This window comes from Protomyctophum bolini, assembly GCF_963924005.1.
Source record: "Protomyctophum bolini genome assembly, chromosome: 21".
NCBI lineage: Eukaryota > Metazoa > Chordata > Actinopteri > Myctophiformes > Myctophidae > Protomyctophum > Protomyctophum bolini.
In genome coordinates this window covers 17358567-17384296 of record NC_137882.1, presented here as the reverse complement: position 1 = coordinate 17384296, position 25730 = coordinate 17358567, and the positions used below count along the sequence as shown (strand labels likewise).

At 42.4% G+C, this 25730-nt stretch overlaps 1 protein-coding gene and 1 long non-coding RNA gene across 7 annotated transcripts in view; both read left to right on the top strand.

Moving 5' to 3' along the window:
* The window catches only part of LOC308336388, a 668236-nt gene that overhangs the window by 429961 nt on the left and 212545 nt on the right, over nucleotides 1-25730 (top strand). The gene's annotated exons all lie outside the window — the stretch shown is intronic.
* On the top strand, nucleotides 3451-24457 carry LOC308336295 (carboxypeptidase B-like; the record flags this gene model as incomplete). 6 transcript variants are annotated; one of them, XM_080793627.1, is made up of 11 exons in its annotated part: nucleotides 5142-5269; nucleotides 18114-18189; nucleotides 18663-18787; nucleotides 19303-19402; nucleotides 19492-19593; nucleotides 20020-20124; nucleotides 20237-20347; nucleotides 20817-20907; nucleotides 21329-21531; nucleotides 23493-23577; nucleotides 24093-24457. In XM_080793627.1, the coding sequence occupies 10 exons, from the start codon at nucleotides 18184-18186 to the stop codon at nucleotides 24275-24277; spliced, it is 1113 nt and encodes a 370-aa protein (XP_080649753.1). In that variant the 3' UTR covers nucleotides 24278-24457. The 6 variants fall into 6 exon arrangements, with proteins under 6 accessions (XP_080649755.1, XP_080649753.1, XP_080649752.1 ...); XM_080793626.1 differs by lacking the exon at nucleotides 5142-5269 and adding an exon at nucleotides 5292-5539; XM_080793630.1 differs by lacking the exon at nucleotides 5142-5269 and adding an exon at nucleotides 16623-16687.

Below are 25730 nucleotides of genomic sequence, written 5' to 3'. Positions count from 1 at the left end.
GCAATTTGCGTCCAGACCATTCTCCTGTTGTGTAGATCAGCCCTTATCTCTCTTCCATCTTTCCTGTAGTATTCCACTGTGTGCTGCTGTGTCAAGCAGAGCAGGAACGTCATGTAAACAGTCTCATAAAAAGTGAACATGCTGATGATCATCAGCAGCTGATCAACGCATCATTTCATGGCACGTTGTCGGTGCAATAATAACCCCAAGCAATTTGCTGGGCAAGCTGATAATGCGGTGCGATACCACAGGAAGCATATTTACAGAGGTTTATGAGATAACCTACTTTTCACCTTGCTACACAGTTCAGCCTAAAGAGTTTAACAGCGTACATATTGTCTTTCCTCACCAGGCAGCTCTGTGACGGTCTGGTATTTTTGGAAGACCATATCTTGACACGTAATCACTTATATCCGATTACACAAATAGCAAAAATAGCTGATCTACAAGCTTGTGCTCGTGTGCATGCTGTAGATCAGCTCTTTTCTGTTTTGCCTCTTTTTCCCCCAACTGGTGTTTTCATCAGGACGGGGGACAGTTATTGTATCGTAGTCAGTGACTGCACATTTCAACAGGACATAAACACAAGCACTCAAAGCAAGTGTCAGTATTTTAACTGTGGCGACAACTGGGGCAATGTGGCAGTGAATGTTGAAAACTAGGACATCTTAATGTTGTGTTTTAGAGCCATTTGTTGGTACTCTGTACACCCATCTTAAACAATCCTTGGACAGCTAATTGGGATTGAATTGTTGATTAGAAAGGGCTTTTGTCTATGATGCCTGCCTCCAAGGACTGAATACAGCCAGTCGAAGCCGTATCTAAGCAGCTGTATTGACTTAAATGTTGAGAAATACCCTCCTCTCCATCCAAAACATTGTGAAATGAGAATCTGTGATTACTATTGGGATGTTTTGTTCTTTTCGGTTTTTTATGAGAAGCCACACAATACTATACGTATAATCTATTTTCTTCCAAAACAAGGAATGTGTCAAAAATGAAACAAACGCTACCTATTTGTTTAGGAAATTGCAGTAATGTCTAAAAACGTTAACGTGTTTGTCCTGTTCTCTTTTTCTCTCTTATTTTCTTTGCTAACGGCTCTCCAGGAAAATCTCCGTTTAAAATTAACCAATATGTTTCTGCTTGTTCTTGAAGAATGTCATTAAGTGTACTAAATGGGATATTATTGCAATAACATCCTGTCCCCAATTGTGAATTATTTGTTTTGAGGGGGAAAAAACATTTTGAGATTCAGAGCCCGATACACCTTGATCCCCTTCTTCACTTCCTGTCTCCTGTCTCAGATATAGATTATGGATCATTCCTATTAAAGTGAACAGACACCATGGTGACCATTTGAAACCATACTCCTCTTCTTGCAGTGACAGGATACACAGCTCGCCAAAATGATAAGGTTTCCTAATGGATGACGATTCTTATCAGAGGCCGTAATTGAATACATAATGGACACTGACCTCGCGCCCCTCCAGAGGTGTAAATGACGTAGATTCGGTGTGTCAGAGGTACCGTAACCAGTGGTGGACAACTAAATACATTTACCTTGAGTACTGCACTTTACTTGAGTATTTGTATTTTAAGATACTTTGGATACTTATATTATAAGCTATAAATATTGTACTTTTGACTCTACATTTTTATTGGAATACAAGTAAATTATTCACTCAAGTCCTATTTGAAATGTAGAGAACACAGATACAAGCTCACAACACGTTGCGTCACGAATCTCACAATGCGATCTGAGCTTGTAGATCTGCTATTTTCTCTATTGTTTACAGATTCATATATGGCGCTCGCCACTCTGGTGGTGCAGTAATCGAAGTACCTGCCCACCGCAAAGGTTGTGAGTTAGAATCCACCGGTACATCCGGCTTTGTCTTGTGTCTATACGAAGACAATTGTCCCGTGTTCCGGGGAGGGAAGAGGGGTGGGAAGGGTGATATTAGTCATTGGCATGTGTTCCTACAGGCTGGGGCGACACCTGTCAGCAGGGAGTGTTGGGTTGAGAGGATTAGGACGAAGGCTCTAGGTCTACGGCCTCCCGGTGGGGGCTCCTCACTGGCAATGTGTGGCAACCCACAAATGTGCTTGGGGAGAAATCAGTTGACATAATGATTATATTGGGGAGAAAAAGGTGCATGTTTTCGTTGACAGGAAGCAATTAAGATTGGCCTTTTAGGGACTTTTGATATAAGAATACACAAAAATGCATGTCCATATACTGTATGATCATGTATATGCTCTAAAATAATGTTCTTTTTACTTTTAAACTATTACAGCTACTCCAGGGAACATTTTACATAGAACTTTCACTTGTAGAGTAATATTTGACCAGGAGTTGAGTACTTTGTCCACCCCTGGAGGTAACCTACAGATCAACTCCTCATGTGCTTGGCCGCGAAGAACACGATGTGGCGAAATCATACTTCCAAATCAGTGGTGGAGGTGGAGAGGTGATCTTAACTCCAAAGTATACAGTACCTGTACCCGTTGACACATGGAGCTCTGGTGACCTCTGGGAGTTCTCAGCCTTAACGAGAGGACTTTGAGAACATGATCATTCCAAACAAGGTGAGCGGGGGCACGCATGACCAGGCGAAAGTCACCAAACTGGAATCCCCCGCTTAGCTCAAAGTGTTTGTTTTTCCTTTCTCCCCTCGTTTGTCTTTGGGTGTCAAAAGCCCAGGCGATGGGTTTCTTCTACATTGTGGACGCTGAAACACACAAGTGTGTGTGTGTGTGTTGTGTGTGGAGATGACAGCCCTGCTGCTTCATCCATCATTCTCCATCTCTGTGACAGCATCCATAGAGGTGGCCATTGGACTGCACTGGCCAGGTGAGGATGTGACCTACTTATCGGCACCTGTCAAGCCATGTGACAAAGAAGGGCTTAGCGAAAGACAAATGTCTTTTTTGATTTTCTTTTTCTTATTTTTAGAAATGGCCCGAGGCTGCTGTTGCTAATTATAGAAAAAGCCTTCTTATAATAGCTGGATTATGCTTCAACGCTGTTGTTGTGTGCAGAAAGTATAGGGATGGGCAATTAATCGGTCATCATATCGGTATCGGCCAATGTTGGCCTTAAAATGCAACATCAGTATCGAACCGATATCAAAATAATATATCGGTTTTTTATACAGAATGAGATCATATCGGTTTATATTGGTTATCGGCCATAACAGCAATTCGATACATTGGATATCTACAGTATATACGCTAGACATTTCATATCGCCCATCCCTACCAGAAAGAGAAAACAACAAAAAGCTAACAAATTAGTGACAGCTGAAGACTTCAGAAAGACTTTCTGGCTGAATAAGGAACAGTAGTAACCCAAGTCCCATCCCAGCTCCAACCCATCCCAGTATCCCCTCTCCTGGCCCCTATAATGCACACTGATCCAAGCCAAGGCTATGCGTGTGGTAGCTATTAATACAGTGTGTGGACAGGTCCAGTCATGATCAGAGACTATCCATCCACTCCTCTCACACTGTTGTATAAGAAAGACAGCGGATTGACATGGCAGAAAACGTCATGGAGAGATGGACTGAGAGACAGAAAAGAGAGGTGTGTGTGTGTGTGTGTGTGTGTGTGTGTGTGTGTGTGTGTGTGTGTGTGTGTGGTTGTATGGTTTGGGTAATGTGTGTGTGTTTGTAGTTGAGTCTGTTAATGTTGGTTCATTACACTGAAATGCTGAAATCAATACACAAACTAAAGTGTGTGTGCCATGCATGGAATAAACCAGTGGTTTTTTTGTTAATGCATGCAGCAAACAAATCAGTTTAACCACTTTAAACCTTAAAGTATATACTGTACAACTCACAACGACAATTGTGAGCTTGTAGAGCTTGTAAATATATTATATAAAATGGAATATTTCTGAAACATTGTATTAAAGGTGATATAGGCAAGTTTCCAGTGTTTGTACACAGAATTGATCGAGTGTTTCCAAACAAATTAAAATCTAGCTCCACCCCCCTCCCCCCGTCATTCTATTGGCTGAGCCAGGTCACTTCAGGCTATGGGGTTGTTGTTGCTGCTGGGAGGGACGCTATGGATATTGCGCTCGTATGGCTAAATATGACATTAAAAAATTATGAATTTCTATCGATATCATAGTTACAACAATGGCATTGAGTTGACATGTTTTTTTAAGGGTAACTGTAGCGTAATCACAATATCACAAGACTGACACGACGAGTCCCGCAAATGAGGAAGTAGGAAGTAGTGGAGCAGACTCACTGGCTCTCAATTCAATTATCTTTCATTTGTAATCGTGCATATAAAACATATTGCCCCTCAAATGCCCCAGCCACTACAGCATCGTTCATGTGAACTACTTTGTCCACGGTTATTCATCGCTATGATGATCAGCGACGGCTTGTCACCGTTGGCGAGCACGGGTTGAATGCAAGCTTCAAGCCGGCCGGACCACCAAACCATGCGCTATACATAGCGATTCTCATAATTTCAACAGGCTTACATATTACATCATAAACATACTATTTCACATGAACAATGGTGAAACTAAGATATGGGGATAATATTATACTTGCAAATTGCAAGTATAATATTATCCCCATATCTTAGTTTCACCAATGCGATTTCATTGCAAGTTGCAATGAAATCGCATTGCGTTTTCATTATAATACTGCTGGGTCGAAGACACAGTCACAGCCTCGCGCTGCAATTGGCTAAGACTCCGCGTCACCCCCCACACAGACCCTCCTCCCAACACGACGCTTCCGTCCCGCGACATAAACAACAGTGGATATAAACAGATACAAACACATAGAGGGAGACAAAGGGAGAGTGTATGTCTACAGGGCAGCAGCTCAGCATCAAAATATAGGGGAAGATAGAGGGAATAAGGCCACAAATATAGATAGATAAATATGTTGATTTTTGGCTGAAAACTTGCCTATATCACCTTTAACAACATAAATCTTATATGCGGAGTGGCTTGCACAACCTAATTTATCTTCTGATTGGTAATTTGGGCTTCCTTGACATGAAAAGGTTTCAGAACCACTGTATAAACACAAAATAATGACAAAAGGAATCAAGTTCACAGAATAAGTGAGAGAAGGAGAGCGAGACTGGACTAGGGAGGAGAGAGAATTAAGAGGAGGCAGGGGGACAGAGGAGAAGAGGACGGAACAGAGCTGGTCTTGTGCAACTTGTGTGTGTGTGTGTGTGTGTGTGTGTGTGTGGCTGGCTCCATGGCTCCAGTACCATTCATTTGAGGGTGAGTATGTGTACGTGCGTGTGTGTGTGTGTGTGTGTGCACGCGAGAGTGTGTATGGGTGACTTAGCGAGGTTTGTGTGTCAGCCAGTCCGTATTCCTGCTGATCTCGCTTGTCCAGTTAAGTTGAATCAGAAGCACTGAGTGAGTGGCACACTATGGTGGTCTCTCTCCCTCTCTCTCCCCCTCTCTCTCTTTCTCTCTCTCTCTCTCTCTCTCTCTCTCTCCCTCCTGCTCTGAAAGCATCAGCAACACTCTGGTTCAGCACCACAGGTAAGAGATTCTCACAAAGAGCTTTTATTGCTTTTATTTAGTACTTTTTTCACTTAAGAGGGTGGAACTAAATCCCTCTTTTTTTAACTTGGGTTTTGTTTTACATTATACTTCTACGTTATACTATTCACAACACGCTCTATAGCATTTAATTTAGCGCATTTTTACTTGGTTTTCATGAAATTCACTCGTGTTACTTTGGAAAAAACCTATTAATGAAACGAAAGCAAAGTGGGGGTTTATTTGTATTTGTTTTAAGTTTCTAATTGTTTTAACTTGTTGGTGTGAAAGTCCTGCAGGCGTAGCTATGTAGAAGCCCCCATGGGGGTCTATAATTGGTCCACTTCCTTTTCCCTCTACTACCGAATTTCCACATTTACGACATGCCCAGAATAGGGACGCTGGTGTTGTTCATGTGGTTAAACAACAACAACAACATCCAGAAGAACATCATGCTGTGTTCTTGACGGTACAGGGATGGGAAACATCCTACAGAGTGTGGTATGCGAAAAAACCTCCTGGGAAAGGATGTTATTATCCATAGTACTGTGGTTGACACGCAGAGACCCTAGCCTCCCTATAGACCAGAGCGCCCACTTCCTTCCATAAATATTTGGCTCCATTTTTTGATAATCCTGCACTTATGAAGGATCCAGTCAGTCCCCCTGGACGGACGGACGGACGAACTAGGGAAGGGACAGAGAGAGAGGTGGGGGAGAAATTAAATAATACACGAAGACGCGTTATTGAAGAAAGAGGAGAGAGAGGCAATCCTGAATGGAAATTAATGTAATGAGGCTTTTGGGAGGAGGACAGAACCAGTTATTGTTAACCCGTTATTACAACCTGAGGCCCAGTTCTGAGGCCCCCTGTTCTACAAACAGTTTTCTGAAAAGTTTATGTTGCTATAATATAAGTGGTGCTCAAACCTTTTCATGTCAAGGACCCCGCAAATTCATATGTATTAGGTTGCGGACCGCTATCTGAAAATATTTTGTTCCAGGGATCCCCCAGAAGCAAAGATTTGAGTAAAGAAATGTTTTATTGTACAAGATTTGCACCATTTATTTTTAAAAATAGCCAAAGTGGTTAAACGATTGTGATGCGAAACGATAAAATGTAAAATGACACATGCTGTATTGTAGATGCTTTCCCGGCTTTAACAATGGGTTAAAAGGTATAAAGACTCAACAGTAGCGGCGAGAGAGACAGATAATGATGAAAGAGACGGCGAAAGCGCAAAGCAATATCAGAGGGGATGTGAAAGGGTGCGCGGCCAGCTGAGGAGGAAGAGATTAAAGGAGGTGTATCTTGACAATGAGCGGTTGCTGACATAAAGAACGCGTGGCGTCCCTCCCTCGAGCTCCACTCTGTTTTGAAGACAGAAGGCCGTACTGTGTAAACCAAAAGGCATCCTGTCTGATCCCTGTCATAGCTGTCTGTTTTCAGGCTGAAAGTGAGCATACTGTCATTAAGCATAGCTCCATGTTTTGAGAGCGTACTGTCATTAAGCATAGCTCCATGTTGTGGATCTCTTGTCACCGCCGGGTGGGAACCTATAGCTTATATTGTCCTTGAAAACAGTTACTTTACAGGAAATTAAAATGAGAACCTGTGTTCCACTGGATCCAATGTAGTTATATTTAGTCGAAGGCTCTTGTTTAAGGGATATTTCACTTTCAAGCATGTTTGGGGTCATTTGAACATCTACTTGGTTTTTTTTAGCAAACCAGACCGTTTTTAAGTTGCTTGATTCAGTATTTAGATATTTTTTATATGAATTTTAACAATGAAGTTTAATTAATTTAAATTTTATATGAATTTTAACTTCCCATACAAACCCAATGGAACTTCAAACTCCATTTTGACCATGATAGACTCATTGAAAACACCCGTCCTTGGTTCTGGGGACTGATATTGTCCTTTGTAATACTGAAAGAAGCATCTTAAAAACTGCCTGGCATGCTCACAAAAGCTATTCTGACAATGTTTGCCTCTTTCTTATGTACTATTTGACAATTTGGCCAATTTGGTATTGATAAGGTCTTAAACGACACCCTGCCTGTACACACTTATATTGTATGTTGGTTTGGTTACAGTTGAGTGAGAAAACAATGTTGCACATTAAGCTATCATCTGGGGACCCCACCAAAATAATTTGAGCCGACCCCCAGTTAGGGAAACAATGAAATAGGGCATTCATAAAAACCTTGTTCCGACAGGGACAAAATGATAGTGTGTACAAAACACCATTGATGAGTTCAGTGTTGTCGTAGTGGGAGTGCATGCGTCATGTTTCACAATAAAACACAGCATAGTGCAGGAAATGATGGAGGAGACTTGGTTGGTAGCCAGGTTTTCCATCTTTTATTGTCACATGAAAGAACAGCTTTGGAAACAAAAATATGCAGAGATGTCCATGGTTACCATTAGCTCCAATCCCTATAAGCAGTCTCAATTCAACTCAGGGAATTGTGGCAATTCATGGACAAATCATTGTGAAATCCACACCATTTCATAGACAAATGGGACATTTGCCAGGTGCGAAATGATGGCAGGCGTGTAATAGTTTAAATTCAAACAAAGGCTAATCAGGTGTGACTGAATAGGGGTGGAAATGTAGCTTTTCAGGGAAGTGTGAAGTTCTGAAAATGGCACATCTGTAAGTTGTATATGTATTCAGGCAAATACTGTGGCATTGACACACATTTACAGTAAATGATATTGACCATAAATAATGTACACAGAGACATGTGCATTTCTCATTAAGGGGGGCTGAAGTAGCTATTAAACAAAGTGTTCCTTTCAGAATTAGAAACAACTTGTTTCAATATACTTTTGAGCCCAGAGACTAAATGTTTTTATAATCGTCATGGCATTTAGTAACTTATTTGTTACACTTTTTAAACGTGTCACAGTGTTTAGATTATAAACAAAAGAGCTAGTCCTGTGCAGGTTCTGTGTTTCAATGGCAGGCTGGCATCGCTGTTGCCAGCCAGTGTGTTCTTGCTGGTGGTGGTTTCATTGTGAACAAGTAGCCTATAAGCAGAGTACAGTACTGTATGCACATTGCATGCATACCCTTACCTACCTCACTGGCAGGTGAAAACAAGCACCTATAGATTAGCATTTCAATGCCTGATCTGCATGTGTACAAGTGGACTAGTGTAATGTTTACAGTAGTATTAGTCAGTGGAGACAGACAGGAAACGAGGGGAGAGAGATGGGAGAGTGACATACAGCAAAGTTCGTCAGGATCGGGACATGAAGCTGCAGGCTGCATTAGGAGCATAGGTACTGCTAGGCTGGCCCGGCCAGCCACACCTAATCTGCATACAACAAAAATTCTGAGTTATAAATGGAAAAATGTACCAGTCGATCTGTTTCACAGACCTATCATAGCAGGGTCAGCAGCTAATAAAAGTAAAAGTTGTACGTTTGATTTAGGTGACTGTACGACTTAAAGCATGCTACTGACTAATGTAAAAGCTTGCTGTTTGGCCCGCCTAAATCAAATAGACTCTTTGTTACTATATGTGCCCCAGATGTCCCTAGTGCCAACCCATCCTGTATCCCTTCTGTGAACACGGTCCATTCAGCTATTCCTGTTTGTTGCTTACTGTACGGGAGAAAAACACACCAAAATGATATGATCATTGTTTAATAGTGTGCATAGTCAGGGATAGTGCTGACGTAGTGTGTGTGTGACAACAGACCTCATAATGGAGGAATATAAATCATTAACTCCATCAAGAAGATATTTTAGTAAGTGCTGCTGTGTAAAGCAGATGGCGATGCTCAAGTCAGAGAGGGGCCTGGTGTTCAAGGCCAAGGGAAGCCTCGGATAGCTCTGTCGATGGGAACCATGCTATTAACCCACAATCACATCAAATCCCCTCACAAACACAGAGACAAATGTTCAACTGCTTCGTGTTTAGCTTTAAATAAATAATTCCCATGAGCCCCATGAACGAAGGGACTGGAGGCAAACCTTCTGGAATTTGACATTCAACCACTTAAGTTGACCTGGGTCTCCCAGGGCGCTGTACTAGATCCTCTATAGTCAACGGGTTCCCAAGCAAGCACCGTTTGTGCCTAGTCTAGTGTTTTCCTCGACGCCAATTCATTTGCCGATCTACCGGCTCACAAAGAGCTTATTGCCTATTTTCACTGAATGTTCCCCCCGAGAATAGGGATTCTATAGTGCTTAATGGAATGTTGCCACGTACTTTAAAGGAGTGGTGATAGAGAGCCAATCAGCCATTGCTCAGTGAGACAAAAAGAAAATCACACACGTGTGAACTGAGCGGTGCAAGCTGCTCAACAACACCGCTGGCTGGCTGCCAGCGGTATTGCAGCTGTTACTCAACAGCTACAAACATACGTGTTTGTCCCTTATATACCTCTCAGTCATCGAATGTGTCATGGAGCATTCCCTTTGTCTTTGCCCAAGTGAATGGGACGTACAATTTCACGGATCCTGTGAAGTGGTTGTTTACCTTCCTGTCTGTTGTCACCTGGGCTTCATGGCAATGCTTCTATAATGTGCCATCCCTGCTTATACAGCCTCTGCACACTGGTCACGGCAGCCCTTGTAAATCACCTGCCTCCTAGTTACCTTCTGTCAGTGCTACCTGACCTTTATTATGGGGCTCACTTACATAGGATAGCTTGCTATATAGGCAGCAATAACTCTAAGCCCATATGATCAGCCTTGTTTGGATTTCACCCCCCTCCCCTTACATCTGACTTTGTGCATCTCCCCCGTGGAAAAATACCACGTGGGTTAAAATGCCACCCTTTCTAATAATGGCCGTACGTATGGTATGTGTGGTGTCGGATTTCTTCGATATTGCCATGCCCGGCCTGCAGGAGGAGGAGGAATTTTGCGATTTAAAAAAAATCCCTGAAATGGAAAAGCAATACGTGTTTAGTCACTCGCAAACCGTCGGATCTTTAAAATTTACAGCCACCCACTGCTATACTCATTAATGAAAGAAAACACGTCTAAATCTCTAGCTATGACATCTGTGTTGGTGCTTGAGTCTACTACACCAGGTCTGTGGGGGAAAGAGATATTTCATTATCCTGTTGGCCTTGGCATGCAGACATCTTCCATGCTGGACATTCCCCACATCTGCAATTGATATGAATGTCAGTAATGCGATTTTTTCCTCTTTTCTCTTTTTGAAGAATGCATCCACCTGAAGCGGTAAAAAATGTCTGACTGGAAGATAAAGTAGCTCTCAGTGGCACATCTGTTTACATATACATACATGAGACATTTACATTTACTTACATACCATACAGTACCTGCACATATCTACACTGTACTGTACACATACACACCTATACCCATAAATGTAGTCACACATGTATGAATATGGGTACAGTAGTTGTGTAAGTGTGGGTGTATGCGTATGTATAGGGTTAGGGTGTACGTTCAAGGTGTGTGTGTGTGTGTGTGTGTGTGTGTGTGTGTGTGTGTGTGTGTGTGTGTGTGTGTGTGTGTGTGTGTGTGTGTGTGTGTGTGTGTGTGTGTGTGTGTGTGTGTGTGTGTGTGTGTGTGTGTGTGTGTGTGTGTGTGTGTGTGTGTGTGTGTGTGTGTGTGTGTGTGTGTGTGTGTGTGTGTGTGTGAAAAGGAAATGTAAGACTCCAGGGGTAGGTCCCAGCAAGCTTAGCGCTTCTCCCTATCCTGTCCCTTTTTCACACACTCGGACAATGCTGCAGTAGCAGCATGTAAAGCATTATTGGCAATCAACGTTGTGTCCAATATCCGAAAATAAAAACAAACTGAACTGAATCCCAAGCAGAGAGCGTTCAAAATGTGGATAAAACATTTAAACAGTGCATTCAAAGTAGGGTGGTTTTCGGGTTTTCTGTTGCACACAACCTGCCACCGCAACAAGAACACATTTTTCATACTGATATCACTGTCTGTGTGTCTATGTGATATCATCATTTGTGATTTGGAAATGAGCTTTGGTAGGGGGAATGTTTTAAGCTAGAATGCCATCTTGTGGCCGACGCATCCTATTCCCATCACCAATGTAGGGTAATGATTAGCCTGTATGGAAAAGCATAATACACTTCACGTTCAACTGTTCATAACATCTTTGTTTCAAATTAGTGTTGTTTTAGCAATATTATTTTTCACTGACATTTCCCCCATTATTATTATTTTTATATATCTACTGTAACCTCATTCAAGTCATTTAAAATAATTAGTACAGTAAAAGTCTGTTGTGTAGTAGTAATAGCATTCCTCGGGCCCATTTTAATATTACTATATCAGCACTGGCTAATGACATACATTAAGCTATTCTATTAAACATTAAGACTCTCAAGCACAGGGAGAGACTATGCTTTCCCTTCCCATTTCACATTCTGCTCGTACAAATGAAGCAAAACCCTAGCCCCGAGGCAAAAATGTCTGCAGCATACAGGTTTGATTTTCTCACAGAGCGAAGTTTCCACATGCGCCGAATCCCCGCTGTCCTGTTTGTTTAGGTGTGCGCTGATTAGAAGTTCCCATGCTGGGTATCTCAGCTCACCGAGGGCTTGAAACGTGACATGTCTTTTACAGTGACTGGAGCCCCCCCTCCCCCCCAGTACCTCAGTGCTTAATGGCGTTGTTATCCAGGCACGCACTTTGGCATGCAGTCTTCATTAACACAGGTCATAACACACAGCATAAATGTTCTCTTTCCGGGAGCTGACAGTCCGCCCAGATGGACACAGTGTATTTGATAAACACTGTACAGTTTTACTGTTGCTATTCATTAGCAACGTGACGTTTTTAAAGGAAGAGATGGAATCTGGGCCGTCGGTGTGTAACGATGTTTCAAAGGGCATTTTTTGGAATATTGAATAACATACATCTGTTTTTCATAGCCTCTTATTTTACAGAAATAACATAAAGCGTCAGGACAGGTTTTAATGTGCAGGTCTTTAATGAGCTAGTGTAGGGTGAGCACTTTCATGGGCGCTCGTCTGGATTAGCGTTTATGGGCCGTGCCTGCGGTAATGATGGCTCTTCCCCTAGACTGTCTGTGACATTTTTGCTGTGTTTCTTTTATAGGACTCACTGAGACCCCTCGCCCAAGGCCCGTATCAGTCACCACAGACGCACCCTGCCGACAGGGCCCCCGGTTTTAAAGTCCCAGGACCTGGCACTAAAAAGGGAAAATGAAGAATATAACGGATGGCGGAGCTACAGACGGGATAGATCTGCACTGTGGCATGTCTGGCAGCCATGAATTCATCTTCACCATGGTTCCCGTGGTCTATGGCCTCAACTTTGTGATTGGCATCGTGGGCAACAGCATGGTGGTGGCGGTCATTTACCGCTACATGAAGCTGAAGACTGTGGCCAACATTTTCGTGCTCAATCTGGCCATTTCTGATCTCACCTTCCTCATTACCTTGCCCATGTGGGCCATCTTCACTGCCACGGGCTACGACTGGCCTTTCGGGAGCTTCCTGTGCAAGGCCAGCGCAGGGCTGGTCATTTTCAATCTCTACACGAGCATCTTCTTTCTCACGGCGCTCAGCATCGACCGCTACCTGGCCATCGTGCACCCGATGCGCTCGCGCCGCTCCCGCACCGTGGTGTACGCGCGCATCAGCTGTGTGCTGGTGTGGATCTTCGCCTTCCTGCTCAGCTTGCCCACAGCGCTGACGCGGGACGTGCACAAGATCGCCAACTCCACCACGGTGTGCGCCATCCTGCACAGCACGGGCAACAGCACCATGCGGCTGAAGGACATCCTGCTGGCCATCAACCTGATGAAGAGCCTGCTGGGCTTCCTGATTCCCTTCCTCATCATTATCACCTGCTACTGCCTAATCGGACGGACCCTGACGGTGGCGCGGCACATCAAGAAGAGCGCCCGCTCGCGGGAGGACGAGGTGCTGCGCATGCTGGCGGCGGCCGTGCTGGCCTTCTTCCTGTGCTGGGGGCCCCACCAGGTCTTCCACTTCATGTCGGTGCTGCACCAGATGGGCGTGCTCAGGGACTGCCCCATCCTGGAGGTCATAGACACAGCCATGCCCTTCACCATCTGCATCGCCTGGTTCAACAGCTGCGTCAACCCCATCCTCTATGGCTTCGTGGGACACAACTTCCGCAAGAACCTGCTGCGCCTCCTGCGCTGCGCCCCGGGAGGAGCGATGGTGCCTCACCCCAGCATCAGCACCAAGATGAGTTCGCTCTCCTACCACGCCTCCGAGACGCTTGGCCTCACAAACAAAAACAAGGCCTCTGTTAAATGAGAGAGGGTTGGACGGTGAAAGCTCAGTTTCTCCGTCGCTCTTTTATGTTGTCGGGGCTTGGGTTGGAGACATTCCATGATCTTTTGAACCCCAACTGTATTAACAAGCACTGAACCATGCAGACATGGCTGTCGATCCTGTTGAATGTTGTATTTAACATCCTGCTACGAGTTAGTCTGAGAGACATTCAGCACCTTGCACAACACTGTTCATTCAGCAGCTGATGAGTACACCTCACACCGCACACATGATGCTTTCACACTCCAAGCCTCAAAGGAACATGTACAGTACTGTCGCCAAAACAGTCATTGTTGTGCTCAGTAATCAACTACACCGTTAAAGATGGAGTGCCACGATTTTTTTCCCACCCTAAAACATGATCATCATGTATTATTATAATATAAGGAGGAAGAACTTTTTCCAAAAAGTGTACAGTATTTGTTAAATTCATACTTTTATGTGGACACGCCCACCAGTTCATTAAGTACTGTATGCCTGGTTTGCCTGATGGGTGGAGATCCATCTGAACTGAAGCCGCACCCACAGCTGTAGTTGATAGTGTGATGTCACTATATTACTGTTTATTTCATTGGCCCGTTTGACTGTCAAGGGTTCAGCCTCCACAAAGAAACCCTAAATACAAAGTTAATACACCACCACACCACACCACCACAATTGCACATAAGAACGACTCCAGGGTGTCTAATGAAGTACTGTCACCTCATAGACACATGAAAAACTGGAAAAATACAAACATTGTGGCACTCCATCTTTAAGAAAAGATCGACGTATGGACTGCCATGTTGATCGATTCATGACTCCGGTGTCGTATACCAGAAACATGACACTGTTGAGTTATGCCGGTATCGCGTTCCAAAAATAGCAGATCTACAGGCTATTTTTTTTAGCACACAACATCGTCATACGATAAAGTGTAAAATTAAGCTTTTTATGATGACAGTGTGGTGATACTCATGCCCTGGTGGTGAAGATGTTCTGAAAGTTCCTTTCAGAAGTTCAACAAAGATACAAAAGTTAAAACTCTAAATCATAAATGTAGCTACTGTACATACACGTATGCCAACTTATGCTCCATCAGTAATCAATAACTGATAATTGTCCAGATATTGTGGAACAGTGACTGGACAATGTCTAGCAAATGCTTGGTGTAAAGTATTTGTCAGCAGATGTTCCATAGCACTAAGATAGATGGTGTCTGTATGCTATATAATATTGTCAAATGATGTGCTCATTGTGGCTATATGTATATAGTATGTGTATTATAATGAGACAGATATGCAGTAATCTGAGATGGTGCAAAAATGTGGGAGAAATATGTATGAATAAATAATGAAATGACACAGAAACTACAGGCAGTGTGATACTTGCCCATAACTATGGTAGTTGTTCTTTGTGGTATTTAAACATGATGATGTTGAATTAAGTGGATATCGTTTTTCTTTTTCTATTCAGTGTATAGTTTGTGAATTTATGAGAATGATATGAATAAAAATAAAAACTGATCTGGTGTAGGCCATTTTCTTTTTTAGTTTGTAGTAAGTGATGCTCTTTACCACTGGTGTAACTATAGGCACATGAAACCAAGTACTGTACTTATGTACCATTTTGAATTTGAGGTACTTTACATTTTATGGAGTATTTCCATATTGCTATATTCCATAATCGTTGCTGTCCATTTCCGCAATTTCCATTTCCACCATTTCCGCAATTTCCGCAATTACGATTTCTGCAATTTCCGCAATTTCCATTTCCGCATTTCCGCAATTTCCACAATTTCCATTTCCACCATTTCCGCAATTTCCGCAATTACAATTTCCGCAATTTCCATTTCCATTTCCAACTATTAATGGCAGCTGGGTTTCATCATTCAAATAAAATAGAATTCTGTCCGTTTAGCTATAGAATTATGTCAGGGAATAGGGATACACAGTATATGTCTTTCATTTGCATTGCATCTCCCCCCCCCCCCCCCCCCAAGCTTTTATTTTCGTTCGAGTAATAGTACAACTCTAATAGTATTACTTATAATAATGTAATTAAAGATAACTTCATTCAGATTTATTTATTTTTATTTCATTTTCCAGATTTTTTTTTCTTTTTTTTTTTAGATTTTCATTGGTGGGCCAGTCATAATGGTCCCGCGGGCCTGATGTGGCCCGCGGGCCTGAGGTTGAGTAGCACTGCCTTAGGCCGCGGCGATCTACAAGCTCACAATGTGTCGCAATGCATTGTGAGCTTGTAGATTTTCTTTTTTCAAATGATTATCCTTTTGAAAACTTGAAATAGGACATTCTGTCTAATGAGTACTTGCTACTTTTAGTACTCATAAGAACATTTTGATACCAATACTTTTGTACTTTGTACTATACTCAAGTAAATGTTTAATTCCAGACTTTTACGTACATTTTAAGTAAGGAATTGAAGTACTTTTTCCACCACTGCTCATTACCCATGAAATTGTGGCAGAATCCTAAATTATAGAGCATGCAAGAGTTTTTGCGAAATGTTTCAATAATCTCACAGTGACCTTGGCTCACCTTGACCTGGCAAAATGGTACATTTTGCATCTGTTAATTATTGAGAGCATGCAGCATGGAAGGACTCTAATTCCACGTAACGCCAGGAAAAAAGAAAAGAAAAAGGAAACAGGTGCGTGGCCATCAGTACAGGTTGTGCTAGAGGGAAAGATGGCAGGATTGCTACATCGCTGATTGGGATTGGTGGACACACTGAGGGTCACAGGGTATAAGTACTGCCCTGCGGTCAGCTCTGTCTCACACTGGCAATAATGAAGGTCCTTCTGCTTCTCGGATTGGTGGCATTTGCCCTGGCTGACCTCACCCGCTTCGAGGGGTAAAGTTTTAAATTTTTTTTTTTTTTTTATGAAGCAAAAAGTTAACGATTTTGTGTTTTCAGATGGTGATTATGCATTACTTTATGTTAAAAATGAATGACACAACAATGCCCGGTAATTTCCTTTATGTGAAATTTCCGGTGCAGTAGCCAGTGTATAAGTTATCCCATTAAGAGCTGAGGTCGATTCTACATTCTAAATCAGCTGTTCTCACACATTCAAGTAAAAAATTTAAAATAAAACAGATCCTAGAAGCTCACAGCGGGCATGAAGTGACATGCCGTGAGCTTGTAGATCCGCTATATTTTAATAGTCAACGCTAAAATCACTGGTTTGAATGGGTTAATGGTACTGGCTTGATGGCTTTAGCACCCATACACGAAAAAAGGAAAAACAGGAGAAGCAAATTGTTCATGTATGATAAATAATGCACCATAGGGAAAATATTTCACGTATGTGAACATTTTGTCCCTAAAAGCACATTCACATGGTTAGGCCCCTTACTCAGGGGCCTTTCTGAGGTATTTTTCAATGTTGCACACACTTGAATAGAGTAAAGATGAAATTAAATTGAATCAATTTAGGTGCAAGACCTTTGATCTTGCCCGTTTTTAGGGTACAAATGTCTATGGCTGCCCAGGCCATCAAATAAAACAATGAATTGAACTTATGATTTTATCTTTAATATCTGGTTTGAATTAAATAAATAAAAACAGCTGTTTATCTCACAAACATACCAAACCATGGGAGCACGATGGCCATGGAATTCCTGTCCTGTTACATGCTATCTCCATTTGTCACATATTGAATCAATGTACTGTTCACAAACCTGTTTGTACAAACCTCAAGGTAGTTTGTGTTCTTTTCCCACCGTTTTGTAATCATCCAGTACAAGCGAGGCTTGGCTATTGTAGCTAAATCTTTGAGATTTATGGCATGCATGGAACATGAGGATACTTAAAACCCAGCATCCATCTCCTATAGTGGGAAGTGGGAACCTATGGTGGGAACATTAGCAGATCTATGAGCTTGTAGAGCAGCCATTTTTGCTTTTTGGTGAAGAGATTTGGTGTATGCCGTGAAAAAAGCGGTTCAAGTACAGGGCCAACTCCAGGTCCAGTTTAGGGTTTAATGGCTAAGTAAGTATACCTGTTGGCTGTGTCTCAAACTATCGTCATAAATTGCCCAGTTGTCCAACATTTCATACCAGACTGAAAATCGAACCCAGAATGTGCACAGCGTCTCATGTTTCATGATGTTACCCAATAAAAAGTGAGAATCTCGACTAAAAGCTATATTGAGAGGAAAGAGGCAGAGCAGAAAACAGTGAAATCAGCTGCATGGGACCCCAGGGTAGGCCTATATGTTATTTTGTTGTGGGCCAAATATGTATGATTTTGTTATCTTGGCTTTTCTGAACAATAGAGAGAAAGTCTTCCGTCTGAAGCCTGTGCTTGACGAACATGTGACCCTCATTAAGGAGCTGAGTAACAGCATGGAGGTACACACACACACGCACGCACACACACACACACGCACGCACGCATGCACGCACACACACACACACACACACACACACACACACACACACACACGCACACACACACTGTGCTATTCTCACTGCACACTACAGCTATTCTCACTACAGCACTACAGGGGTTAAATTGGTTTGTTAAAGGTGATACTAGCCAAATTGAACTTGCATCAGGCTATTCCAGTTAACACAGTGTGTAGGTTGTGCAGAATTTCAATTCAGTTTTATCTTCACTTTAGCTTCTTTATCTTATATATAAAAAACATGACTGACTTTATTCATTTTAATCAATGATACATCCCAAAAATAATCAGACAATAAGAATTACATTCTGAATCCTCATCTTGCCAATTGAGTGATTGAGAAACTCATTCATATTGTTTACTGATAGAAAACCAACATTGCAGTACTGAAGTGTTTGTCTCTGGCGCCATCTGCAGGTTGACTTCTGGAGGCCCGAGAGTCCCGAGCTGGTGACCATCGACATCGATGTGGACATCCATGTGGATTCCATCCACGCTGACATGGTGTCCACTATGCTGCAGCAGAGTGGCATGGAGCATGCGTATGTCACATGTGTACAGCACACATCTGTTTCTCATTTCCTCTTTCACAAGGAAAAAGTATGCTTGCACTAACCAATAGTGTGCGTGTAGCCTACTGTGTAGGCCTATGGCCTATATACTCTCTCAGGCTACATACAGTTGATGATACTATAGGCTATCTACTTACAGTATGTTTAGATGTTATTTTAAAATAAACACTTATGGTGCGTTCAGACGGGCATGTAACGATGAAAAAACGCATCGCAGCATAATTTGTGGCAGCTTCATGCGTCATAGCTGCTTCGTAGCTTCACGTCGCTGACTTCCATTGACAATGAATGGTAGACTGTTTCATCTCCCCGTGTGAATGCAACAATACAACTTTCACCCGGGCATCCCTATTTTGGGCATGTACTGTATAAGCGGAAATAGCTGACATGATAGCTGATCTACAAGCTTGCAGAGCAGCTATTTCCACGGTTCATATACGACATGAGATAGAAGTTGACTAATGTATGTTGACTCTGTTCTTCAGGGTCCTGATTGAGGATCTGCAGGATGCTGTTGACGGCCAGGTGGACAACAGGCCCTCCGCTAGATATCACAGCTACACCAAGTACAACAACTTGGACAAGGTATTGTCTATTTATCTTGTCTCTTTCTCTCTGATCTCACTCTCTGATCTCACAATGATCTGATGTTTCTTTGACTCTTTTGATTTCAGATCCAGAGCTGGATCAACTCCATCTCCTCTTCCAACGACGACCTGATCAGCAAGCAGACAATTGGAAACAGCTACGAGGGACGCCCCATGACCGTCCTCAAGGTTTTTTGTTTTTTTTAATAAAACAATAAAATCAGACCCGTGTGAAGTGAGGGGCGCTCTAATCAATTATTGACCTTATACCAAACTTGAAACATACCTTAGTTACGTCACCAAGAATGGTGGTCCCTTATTGGCCAAGGGTATCCTCCGACATACCGACAGCCGATTTGCTCAGACACATATGACGTATATTCTACATTCATTGTCAATGGCATTTAATGTTTGTGTTAAGACAGAATACACTATACTGTAGCTGTTTATAGGAGGGGCTAGTGCCCTTCAAAGATATACATATCTATAAATAATAGTTATGACTGGTCTCTTTATCTCAATGTCTTTTGACTTAAGAGGGAGTATAAATTAGCCTCAACAAAACTATTAGACCATATAGTGGCCCTTCTAATGCCTTCACTTTGACACCCTCAGCTCGGCAAGCAGTCTGGTGCCACCAAGCCCGCTATCTTCCTGGACTGTGGTATCCATGCCAGAGAATGGATCTCTACTGCTTTCTGTCAGTGGTTCGTGAAGGAGGTAAGGATAAGGAACTGAGGAAGACAACCAGATGGGCTTAACCACCACACCCAGCCAGTAGGCAGAGTTTTCCATGCCAAACTCACTTGACTTTCTCCCTATACCTCCTCAGGCTCTGTCCACCTATGGTAGCGATGCTCAGATGACCAGCCTGCTGGACCAGATGGATGTCTTCGTCCTTCCTGTCTTCAACATTGATGGCTATGACTATACCCACAAGAGCGTATGACAGACTTTATATATATTTTTTATTTATAATATGTTTATTTGACAGAACAGGGACAAATCTTTTTTTGTATCAAACTATAAAAACATGAAACTGTTGCATTGTATGTGGGGTTTTTGGCCGAGGATAATTTGGAGCCTGCTTAGACCTTTCTATACAATATCTACCTTGTTTAGTTATTAAAACTCTAATCTAAACAACAAGTGCAAAAGCAATAACATTCCTAAATTAGCAATGATGCAATGATGTTAACGTTTTAAAACGTGCATAACATTAGTGTTCGCAGCTTTGGTTTGGTTTCTTTCAACCATTTTATTTCAGTTGGTAGGGCATTCCACAAGTGTAGGTTCTGTAACCTAATGGAAGCCAGGCTGTTAATTGTCAGGGTAATAATATTATACCATCATTAATTTGTTAGTTTATTTGCATTTCAGTGTATATTCTGGTTTGTTTTTGGGAAATGTAGAACAGAATGTGGAGGAAGACTCGTTCCAGGAAGTCTGGATCCAGCTGCATCGGTGCCGACCCCAACAGGAACTTTAACGCTGGCTGGTGCAGTACGTATATCACATAGATCAGTGGTTCTCAACCTGTGGGTTGGTAGTACTCGGTACCCCCAGAGCTCACAACGAGCTTGTAGATCAGCTATTTTCACAATGTTTGTGAAAATTGCTGATCTACAAGCTCGTTGCGAGGCGTTGTGAGCTTGTAGATTGGCTATTGTCACAATTTTTATCTGTGCTTGTCAGGGTGGGGGGTCACAGTCTGAAAGGGTTGAGAACCACTGCCATAGACAGAGACTGCTACATCTTGAGGCATTTTGAACGCAAGAAAACTGGTGTCTCACCTCCTATCAAAGCTTTCATTGTTTCACACATTTTGAAGACCGGGATGAAATCCATTGCGATAATTTGTTCCGTCTGCTTCCCTAAAAGACTTTTACAACTCTCTCCTCCATGTGATTTCATTTCATTGCAGCTACTGGAGCCTCCAGCAACCCCTGCAGCGATACCTTCTGTGGCTACAAGCCCGAGTCTGAGATCGAGGTCAAGAATGTTGCCGACTTCATCCGTAGGAACAAGTCCATCATCAAGGCCTACGTCACCATCCACTCCTACTCCCAGCTGCTGCTGTTCCCTTACTCCTACACCTTCGACCTGGCAGCAGACCACAGTGAGCTGGTCAGTAGTATTATACAGTAGTTAATGTTACCGACCGTATATTTCCAAATAGTAGCCCTTACTCAAATAGCTGACTTTGCGGAATAAACGCCCGGGCTACTATTTGGAAAAATGCTGTATACTTGTGTACAGTGCAGAGATGTGTTTATTTACTGTGTCACATATTAAACCTGCTATGTTTTATTTTATGTTTTTAGTTAAGCTTTATTTTCAAAATAATAGCTTTTGAATCACCTAATTATGCATACAACGTGTACTGTGCATACAATACAGTACACGTTTCAAACATATATAACAATAGATGTCTTTCAAGATATGTTATTTTTCAGAGGAATTGTGCTTGACAGTAGGTCATGCCGAGCCATGAGGCCCATAGGGGCAGGAGCCTAGCTCCTGTTTCTGTAGCGTGAGTCAGCTTGATGTACAAGTACCCCTGGACATGACACTAGTATGACCCAGGGACTTACCCCCAATCCAACCCTTGATGCTGAGTGCCTTGGGTCCCATTTTAGAGTCTTTGGTATGAACCGGCCAGCAAATCTAACCCTTCCTTCCAATCTCAGGGCAGAGTTGGATACTCTTAACCACTGAGCTTAGATAATGGTGCCACGATATTCATATTGTATTCACTGTATATTAGATAATATGGGCTCCATTTTCGTCACCGCTAAACCCCTTATCCCTAAACTTCTTTGCCTTTTTTTTTTACTATTATGAAAAACATTTTTGATAGTTAAACTAGCCAATCTACATTGATTCATTGTGAGCTTGTAGACTGGCCATTTTAACTATTCAAAAATGTTTTGCAAAATAGTAAAAAAAAAAGGCAAAGAAGTTTAGGGATAAGGGGTTTAGCGGTGACGAAAATGGAGCCCTATATCTCCCAAAACATGGATAGACCACAGTGTTGGGGAAGTTACTTTAACATTTTAATATATTTAGTAGTGAGGCCACATGGCAATAGCACTTTCTGTGCCAAGTAATACATTATATTACTTTTGTGTTCATTTAATAATCAGAATCATCATATAGGCCTACCGTATTTTCTAATCAATATTATGTTCTCATAGGCCTATTAGGAATTTGACTTGGTGCATTGCTCTCACACACATAGAAGAAAATTATGGTACACACAGCAGATTAGAGAAACAAGTATAATTGTATGTATGGTAGGCTATAAAGAAAAAGAAAGAATATAAAGAAAAACTATAGGCTACGGTACTGGACATTATTTGTAACCGACACGGTCTATAAAAATGTGTGTTTGCAACTCTTCTAGCAGTCAATATCAGTGGATATATTTCACATACAAGTACATTTAATAAATGCCATAATCCATAAATTATAAATATATTCGGTGTAGAGCACACACGTCACAGGTGTCCCTTTGTCCCTAATTCATTCCCTAATTATTTTCCAGTTTGCAAGAGTGAGACCCAACCCACCACAACCATTATTATCACACTTATCCAAATCCATATTTAGCTGCTGCAAATCTGCCTCATGGCTCATGTGGCTCCTTCTCAAAGGAAGCTCTTTTACCTGTAATCGACAACTCGCTGGGGCGTCCGAGGGCTGTGCTTAACACTCACACCCTTGTCTCCAGCTGACTGCAGTGGATCACACATTCCTGTCTCTGCATTACTCACTTCTAACTCCCCCTACCTCCCTTGTATGTTTTATAGAACAAAAGGGAGTCCATCCTATCTCAACTCTACATCCTCAAAATGTACTTGATCTTGCATCTTGGATGCTGCATGTTGCAATCCCAATACCATACATGCACTTTCAACATTTCTATTAAACACATACTTTATACTCTTGTTTCATATACTGTAGTACACTCAGCATACAATAGAGTAGGGTAGGTACAGTACACCCTGTACAGAGCACAGGGTGTTTGTACGACTGTTTTCCATGTATACACTTTAATTTGTGTGTGTTATATCTCTGCATTATAGATGAAGGTTGCTGTGGAGGCTTCTGCAGAGCTGCGCAGCCTGTACGGTACCAAGTACACTAGTGGACCTGGTGCTGCTACCATCTGTAAGTACTACAATGTTGCAGCCAAATTATTTTCCATGGTAGAGAAGGGACATACTGTACTGTACGGTAGGAGGGCGTTGACAAGATGCTTGATATGCTAGGGCCATTTTTATGTGATGACCAATCCACCACACATTTTCACAATGAGTAAGCTCAAGCACAGTAAACATGTCAATGTTTATTTAACCCACAAGAGTGTAAAAACTGCCCATTACACCTCCATTTAGGTAAAAAGATTTTCGTATTTAGCACCTATGCTGTCTTCATTCAACGCTGCATACATTGTGAAGGATAATTCTGTTAAATCTAGAATTTGTTTCAAAGCAAACTGTCTCTCTCTCTCTCTCCCTCTATATCACCCCCTCTCTCTCCTTTTCTCTCTATCTGTCTCTCTCCCCCTCTATCACTCCCCCTCTCTCTCCTTCTTTCTCCCTCTCTCTTTCTCTCTCTCTCTTTCTCACTCTCTCCTTCTCTTTCTCCCACCTCTCTCTCTCCTTCTCTCTCCTCCCCCTCAGACCCAGCCGCTGGAGGTTCAGACGACTGGGCCTATGACCTGGGAGTGAAATACTCCTACACCTTTGAGCTGCGCGACACCGGACGCTATGGCTTCCTGCTGCCCGAGTCTCAGATCAAGCCCACGTGTGAGGAGACCATGCTGGCCGTCAAGTACATTGCCGCCTACGTGCAGAAGACCCTCTAGAGGAGGGGGCCGCTGCCAAGAAGAGACCCCTGCAATGCCAACTATACCCAACCCCCAATCCCCCTTCACCCCTCCAACCTCTCAGCCGCCCTCAGCCGGTATCCATGGATACGGGGCACCACCCGCCATGTTTTCTCACTGTGCTTGACAGAATGTCAGGACGAGTGCAAATAAAATCAATGATCCATCCCCACTACTCGCTGAATCGATTTGTGTGTGTGTGTGTGTGTGTGTGTGTGTGTGTGTGTGTGTGTGTGAGAGAGAGAGAGAGAGAGAGAGAGAGAGAGAGAACAATGGAATTTGTGCTGGACTAAACTTTTGTCCTTTTGCTGTAAAAAAAAACAAAGGAAAAAAAAACTATATCACATGTATACTTACATAATCAACATAATTTATTGTCTACGGCAGAAAATTATTGGAACTTATTTGAAAGATTACTAAGCCATGTTCAATAGCTTAACAACCGCCTCCATGTCTAGACCTAGAATAAAACCAAAACAAGAAGTAATACTCAGAACCAAACATTCAGGACTATATGGGCTGAGCACTTTTTCCTTAACACCTACGTTATGCAATCCTTTTGGATCATGAATGAGAACAAGAAACAAAAAGACCCACAGACACTTTGTACTAGCCTAAACAGTAAAATCCTGAGTGTTCTAAGAGTGTAATAATGGACCCGTATAGGCCTTTGAGGCTGGGAGATCCCTCCTGTGAACTGGCACTGTTCCAGTGGTGCTTGTGGGGGGACTCCAAAGGGTACTGGTCTAGCTGTGCAGCACGTGACAACCATACAGTATTGACTCCATGGCAGCGTCTGTGCTCTGCCAACCATGTGTCTGACAAGAGAGAATATAAATGGCCAAAGATCTGAATAATTTAATCTATTGCAGCACTGACCCGGCCAAATCTTAAAAGCACAAGGGACAGATAATGCATTTATGTGATTCGGTAAAGTGAAATTGTCATGCAAAGGCCTCATGTTGAGAATGGCCCTCAAATCTGCCCAGACAATACATAAACAAATAAATAAATAATCCATTGTTATGTAATGTGAGTGACCAGAATGACCTAGCAGTGGCAGTGAGTGACTCCCATCTAAATTATCTGTGATGTCATTTGTTCTCCATTCCACTAGATGGCGACAACAGAGCAAATATAAAGCATAGGACATTGTGTCCCTTTATCGTTGTACATTTATATAGGCCTAATAATAAATAAACAACAACAACAACGAACATGATCGTTGCTGATAGACTAAACTAAATGTTGAAATAGCTGGCACCAACCATGGCACACGATTTCTATTACTGTTCACCAAGGACATGGCCAGGACAGCAGCGCAAACTGATGTAAACAGACTACTAACAGGACATACAACATGTTGTATGTTGTCTGTTGACACTGTACTCTGTAGCCTACTCCACGTACAAGTTTAGGCCACTAAAAGGAA